This window comes from Micropterus salmoides, unplaced genomic scaffold, assembly GCF_014851395.1.
Source record: "Micropterus salmoides isolate LMB-PRFRI ecotype aquatic unplaced genomic scaffold, ASM1485139v1 Ms_hic_scaffold_1, whole genome shotgun sequence".
NCBI classification, from domain to species: domain Eukaryota; kingdom Metazoa; phylum Chordata; class Actinopteri; order Centrarchiformes; family Centrarchidae; genus Micropterus; species Micropterus salmoides.
In genome coordinates, this window is record NW_024040040.1 from 56,220,495 (window position 1) to 56,227,979 (window position 7,485).

Here is a 7,485-nt window from a genome sequence, read left to right on the forward strand (position 1 = left end):
TACAACAGCAAAGTAACTCAATAACTTTATCTGACATCACAAGTAGTGAGTGATGTTTAGAAAGAACAACATCAGTCTGTATCAGTCCCTCCTCCTCTCTCGCTGGCTGCAGGTAACGTTACCAGGTAGAAGGAGGAGCGGCTGGTTTGTCTCAGCCAGCAGCTGAGTTTTCAAGACTACAGACCGGTCTGTGCTCCAGACAGACCGCTTTCTATTTAGCTTGTTTTTAACATTTGGCTAATGCCAAGCTAGCGTTAGCTGTGCTTGTATAAAACACAGGATGAGATACTGAGGACAGAGATGATTTAATTAACCATTTCTACATGTTTAAAGTTACCTTACAGACAGGTGTATTGATAAACTGTCTTTTTACTTGCAAAGGTTTATTGCACGTACTTACAGTAACGAGCGTAGCTGTTATCAACTAACGTTACAGTAATTTAGAGCTAACTTAACCCTCACTGTATTCCACCGCGACGGCGCCGCCTCGCTCTGCTGCCATGTGTGTAGGAGCCGACAGACAGCAGGGAGCCTGATGATTTTCTTATCCATTGCGTTTCAAATTAAATCACATTTGACGCTTGAGACATAACGTTACATCATAAGACCTGCAAGTCTCGATAACAGTATCGATAAGCTCGAACCTTATTGATTTTCAGGTTTTCAGAAATTTGGAACCGGGTCTCGATCCCCATCTCTATACATGACTGTCTACGAGGACCTGCAACTGTGTGTTAGATACTTATTCAGCTCACGTTTATTCACAAGTCCCCTCTGGTTTAATCATTGAGACGCTGACTGTAACTAGAGACACTACAGTTTAATCGCTCATTAATATCAGCCTCCTCCACAGATAAACACGGAATTGGCTTTGTGGCTCCACAGAGCTGCTCTGAGCTCCAGTCAGCTGATGTTTTGTTCTGTGGTGCTGCAGAGCTCCCTCTGGTGGGCAACTATGCGACACTCTGTTTCTCTTTTTTAATAGTATCAGCTGTTAAAATGCCGATGCAGATAAATCAACAAGTAGCTTATATCGGTAGATAATATCTACAAAACGATAAATCAGTCAGGCTCAACTAGAGTGATTTGAGTCCTGGACAGTTAGAGATCCTCATCTCACCTCTGAGCTTTGGTCTGGCTGTCATGTTCCCCACACAGAGTGCTTTTAGAGGGAGGGACTCCCTCCTCTCTGTCCTCACACTGACTCATGCTGCTCAACTCACATCCACTTTCACCTGGAGAGGAAACACAATCATTCATCTGCACATCAACTCAAATCCTCCTTTCCATCATTTCTCCTGGAAAAAGATCAGCTGCTCCTCCACTGATTGGCTGCTAGTTTCTGTTTCATATCAGTGGCAGCTGAATGCAGTCAGACAGCAGCGTGAGGCAGAGGAAGCTGCCATCAGCTGACTTCTATTATCAGTCCACTAGATGGAGGCATGAAGCTGCAGCCCAGCACACACACCATGCATGGAGGAGCGGATACATTCACTGAAGGACTGATGTGATCTGACAGAATCTCTCTTTCTACAGAGTCCCTGTAGAAAATGACTTGTTGCAACAAGCTACAGCTGATTATTTCACACCAACTAAGACTCCAATATAACAACATTACATATTTTCCTTTGTCTTTGACAATAATAACATCTTTTATATAAACAATAAACACTTTAAACTATGGGAAACGCATATCGTGCCATCTCAGCATGTTTTTATTTTTGAATAAAATACATTTTTAAAAGCGTTACACACCTAAATTGTCAGGCCCTGTCACAGACAAATTTGTATATGTTAGAATGGTTTTCTAATGAAAGAGTTTGACACAAATAGTATTTTCTTATTGATCACATGTCCCTGATTGTATCTAACATGGTATTATAATTTCTATAAGAAATATAAGTAACAATGTTTTAGTTGAATGTAGTGAATGGAAAGTCCAGAATAACACCATGTACTTATATAGTTGCAAAACAAAACTACAACATAGGATATTTTACAAACATAATGGTGGGTATATACCGCCACCTTCATCTACACAGTTAGACAATTAATTAATCAATATTATCTCAAATATGACATTTTTTATCATAATATTTAATGTGACAGGACTGGCATGCAGGACAAGATATGTTTGTGTTCTTTAATTAAGTATTGGTAAACATTCCTATTATAATTTCTTATTACTAAAAAGCGTTCTTGAAACAGTTAACAAAACAGTTGTTTACCACAAAATCCACTGTGCTTTCAATCATTTCACATGATCTTCATGAGCAAATACTGTAGGCTTTAACAGCTAAAGATATTAAAATTATACATTTAGGATGAAAATTAATATTAATTTAATTAATTAATTTAAAAATGAGAACATTTGAACATCCATAGTTCTTTGACAACAGGCTAAATCATCTGCTGATGGAGATCATATGATCAAAAGCATTATAACAGCTACGTTGAGGTGAGATTGTATTTCAACCTAATTTAACAAGTTACACTAAGCCAAGTAAAGTATATATGGGTCAAAGTTGTCCTGTAAGTATCCTGGCTCTTGTATTCTGGACTATTCAAACTTTTGTCTATGCTAGCTTCAAATTTATAGTGTAATGTCATGGGTTAAATGCCTATTATTTATTAGAAAGGTAATAAAAGGAACAATGCCATTCATTGTAAGGCCGTGACAGGGCCTGTTTCTGGTAGAATGTCCCAAACATTACAACATATCTGAATAATGATACTGAATATAGACCCATAAAGAACCGGCTGGCTGTCTTTGTGAAGAAGCTATTGAGCAAAAAAAAAAAAAAAATCAGACTCAATCAGTCCTGCAGCTAAATGTGCTCCAGCATTCACCGACACTACCAGCTGTTCTCCAGCCGCAGTTAGTGGCTCAGACAGCGGGAGAGCAGCGGCTCGTCTTTGCCACCTCCACAGGCTGATTCAGGCAGGAAAAGCTGCCTTCAGTCATCAGGAACTGGAGCTACACAGTAACAACGACTCTGTGTGTAACTCCTGAGGATAAAGTAACTCTACTTCTGCTGTTATTCTACCGCTTACAGCCCAAATATCGACAAAATGGCGGACAAAGCAACGGCGGCTGTTGGCCTCATTCGTCCCAAGTTCACAGTGAACCTCAGAGTTAAAAGTTTGAAGAAATGAAGCATCCAGCGGCAGATTTATGCTGCTTCTAGCATGCGTTAACGAGAAAAACATTTCAGGTTAGTTATATTACCTTCAGCTGGAGGTTCAGACGGAGAAACTATCTGCGCCACAACTTTCAGAGAAGTGAAACTAAACAGAAACACCCTGAGAGGCGCGTGACTGTTCTATTTCGTGTAGGCTTTACCCAATCGGGAAGCTTCCGGTCTACAATATAAGCCGATGCGGAAGTCCCTGAAACCTGCATTTTATTGAAAATCCAGCAGGGGGCGACTCTTCTGGTTGCAAAAACAAATCCCGATTTAGGAGCCCTACTGGTTTTGGTTGCCGTACACGTGCACGTGTTGTGCGCAGCAGCTGCGGACTGCCTCCATCCCAGATTCGTCACACAATCACAAACATGTTCCTGGCGAGTTTCAAGTCACATCTTTATCTACGGCGGCGATCATGATTGTATAAGTGAGCTCTACATCAGAGCCACATAGGAAAAAAGAATGAAAGAAATAAACTTTTTACAAAATGGCGTCCAGCTAGATTCGAACACACCTGAGCAATAAGTAAGACCTTCTCCCAGCTCTCCACGTTACCTGCGAGCTGATCGACCAATCACAGAGTACTGTCGTCCAGTCACGTATTGATGAAGCACGTCATCATCCAGGTAAAACTTTGTTTGTGCTGATCTAAAACAACTGGTTACCTTGAGCCATCTTAAAAATACCAGAACGTGTTTATCAAGATGTTTTTCTCGAGCAGTAATCAGCAGATTGTTGTTTTAGCTAAAGCTACTTTTTGGACAATGCACATTTGTTTCTTCTATATTTACACTGCATTGCATGTTTTTGTATTGTGCATTGTTAGGGCCCGAGCACGACCGTGCGAGGTCCCTATTGAATCTGCTCGGATTATATTTAGGGCCCGAGCACGACCGTGCGAGGTCCCTATTGAATCTGCTCGGATTATTAGGGCCCGAGCACGACCGTGCGAGGTCCCTATTGAATCTGCTCGGATTATATATATATTTTTTTTTCTGCAAGTAGGCCCAAATGACATGGCCTGCTTGTTAACTCTCCCACCCCGCAGACATCTACACGTCAATACCGATTTATATTCATAGCGGCAAGTGCTATGTAGCTCCACATAGGGGACACAGGAAGTGACATATAGCACCTTCATGCGGCGTCGGAACCGCGTAGGAAATTCACAGCCGCACCGGCAGAGCTCCAGAATATGCAACTCGGCCGGCTCACGCGCGGACGCGCTACAAGTGCGAGGGCCCGCCCAACGCTGCTTGCAGCTTTAATTTTTTTTTTTTTTTTTTTTTTAGGGCCCGAGCACGACCGTGTGAGGTCCCTATGAATTTGCTCGGATTAATTATTTTTTTTTTTTTCTTTTCTGCAAAGTAGGCCCAAATGACATGGCCTAAACTTCTCGAAAACTCACCAAAATTTGCAAACATGTCAGAACCGGTGAAAAATTTCGTATTCTACAAGTTTCGCACATGGGCTTGCAAAATGACTCGCTAGCGCCACCTAGAAAATTGGAAAAAATTAGCCCCTCGTTCACGTTCAACCTACGTCTACGAAATTTTCTGGGGACATGTATCGTATCAAGACGCACAAAAAGCCTCAGAACCCATAGCCTAAAGTCAACAGGAAGTCGGCCATTTTGAATTTTATGGCCATTTTTGGATGATTTACACACTTCGTACTTTAACGAACTCCTCCTAGGGATTTAGTCGGATCGACGTCAAATTTCTGCTGTGCCTTCTAAAGGCATTGACGATGAAAAGTTGTGCTATTTGCGCGTTTTCGTCAATGGGCGTGTCCGTGGCGTCGATGATTCGCCATGAAACAGGAAGTTGTTGTAACTTCAGTGTACATGCTCACATCTGGACCAAACTGTACATCTAGGATGAGAGTCCCGCCTGAACACATGTACATGCCGACATTCACCCACATCATAGCGCCACCTGCTGGCAATAGAAAGTGACTTTTAACGAAGCAGCCCCGCCGCATGTTTCACCTACGTGCACGAATTTTCTGTGGTACGTGTATCTTGTCCAGACGCACAAAAAAGCCTCTTGGAGCCATGCACTAAATCCAACAGGAAGTCGGCCATTTTGAATTTTACGTCAAATTTTGGATGATTTACACACTTCGTACTTTAACGAACTCCTCCTAGGGATTTAGTCCGACCGACCTCAAATTTGCTGTGCCTTCTAAAGGCATTGAAGATGAAAAGTTGTGCTATTTGCAAGTTTTCGTCAATGGGCGTGTCCGTGGCGTGGCGTCAAAGATCAACTCTTCGCCATGACACGGAAGTTGTCGTAGCTTCAGTGTACATGCTCACATCTGGACCAAACTGTACATGTAGGATGAGAGTCCCCCCTGAACACATGTACATGCTGATATTCACCCACAGTCATAGCGCCACCTGCTGGCAACAGGAAGTGACTTTTAACGAAGCAGCCCCCGCGCACGTTTCACCTACGTGCACGAATTTTCTGTGGTACGTGTATCTTGTCCAGACGCACAAAAAAGTCTCTTGGAGCCATAGCCTAAACCCAACAGGAAGTCGGCCATTTTGAATTTTACGTCAAATTTTGGATGATTTACACACTTCGTACTTTAACGAACTCCTCCTAGGGATTTAGTCCGACCGACCTCAAATTTCTGCTGTGCCTTCTAAAGGCATTGAAGATGAAAAGTTGTGCTATTTGCAAGTTTTCGTCAATGGGCGTGTCCGTGGCGTGGCGTCAAAGATCAACTCTTCGCCATGACACGGAAGTTGTCGTAACTTCAGTGTACATGCTCACATCTGGACCAAACTGTACATGTAGGATGAGAGTCCGCCCTGAACACATGTACATGCTGACATTCACCACAGTCATAGCGCCACCTGCTGGCAACAGGAAGTGACTTTTAACGAAGCAGCCCCCGCCGCACGTTTCACCTACGTGCACGAATTTTCTGTGGTACGTGTATCTTGTCCAGACGCACAAAAAAGTCCTTGGAGCGATGCCTAAATCCAACAGGAAGTCGGCCATTTTGAATTTTACGTCAAATTTTGGATGATTTACACACTTCGTACTTTAACGAACTCCTCCTAGGGATTTAGTCCGACCGACCTCAAATTTGTGCTGGCCTTCTAAAGGCATTGAAGATGAAAAGTTGTGCTATTTGCGTTTTCGTCAATGGGCGTGTCCGTGGCGTTGATGATCTCGCCATGACACGGAAGTTGTCGTAACTTCAGTGTACATGCTCACATCTGGACCAAACTGTACATGTAGGATGAGGTCCCGCCCTGACACATGTACATGCTGACATTCACAGACAGTCATAGCGCCACCTGCTGGCAACAGAGTGACTTTTAACGAAGCAGCCCCCCCGCACGTTTCACCTACGTGCACGAATTTTCTGTGGTACGTGTATCTTGTCCAGACGCACAAAAAGCCTCTTGGAGCGATGCCCTAAACAACAGGAAGTCGGCCATTTTGAATTTTACGAAATTTGGATGATTTACACACTTCGTACTTTAACGAACTCCTCCTAGGGATTTAGTCCGACCCGACTTCAAATTGTGCTGTGCCTTCTAAAGGCATTGAAGATGAAAAGTTGTGCTATTTGCGAGTTTTCGTCAATGGGTGTGTCCGTGGCGTGGCGTCAGAGATCAAGTCTTCGCCATGACACAGGAAGTTGTTGTAACTTCAGTGTACATGCTCACATCTGAAACCAAACTTTACGTGCTTGATAACTCTCCCACCCCGCTATGGAGGACCGATCCTGACACAGTCAGAATAAATACAGAAATAAATAAATGCTCAATAAATAAATAAGCATCCAATTAAATACACAAAAAAATAAGTAAATAAATAAATGTAGGTAGTAATTAAATTATACAAGGAGACATAAATGTATATATTTTAATTAGTGCCTTTACTTATTCACCTTTGTTATAATTACCTTATTTGTTTATTCAACTTTATTTTTACTAATTTTTTAATGTATTATTTATGTGTGTGTTTTAATATTTTTGTCTGTTTTATTCTTCCTTTGTATTTATTTACCTTATTTATTTTCACCCATGGTATTATTTCTGCCTGTCTTTTTAAATTTTGTATGCATTTCTGCCTCATTATGCAAATGAGGAGGGGCTGTGTCCTCAAGGGTCATCTTCTCTGCTATTGTGGACCCATCAGACAAGAGAGCTCCTACTCTGCCTGCAGACATCAACGATCTTGCCCCTCACACAGTCAGATGGCTTCCTTCAGTGCGCTGAGGTGTTTAACAACTCTGAAGACAATACTACCAGCAATGTCTTCCTTCTCTT

The 7,485-nt window shown here is 42.3% G+C and overlaps 2 protein-coding genes across 2 annotated transcripts in view; one reads left to right on the forward strand and one right to left on the reverse strand.

The window, feature by feature from the left end:
• The window catches only part of LOC119897314 (NACHT, LRR and PYD domains-containing protein 12-like), a 609,009-nt gene extending 607,835 nt beyond the window's left edge, over window positions 1-1,174 (reverse strand). The window contains exon 1 of the mRNA XM_038710931.1: window positions 1,121-1,174. Within this exon, the coding sequence (XP_038566859.1) occupies window positions 1,121-1,145 (25 nt within the window). The 5' untranslated portion in view covers window positions 1,146-1,174. The remainder of the gene's footprint in view (window positions 1-1,120) is intronic.
• LOC119897322 (NACHT, LRR and PYD domains-containing protein 12-like) overlaps window positions 1-7,485 on the forward strand; it is a 192,647-nt gene that overhangs the window by 116,083 nt on the left and 69,079 nt on the right. The window lies entirely within an intron of this gene.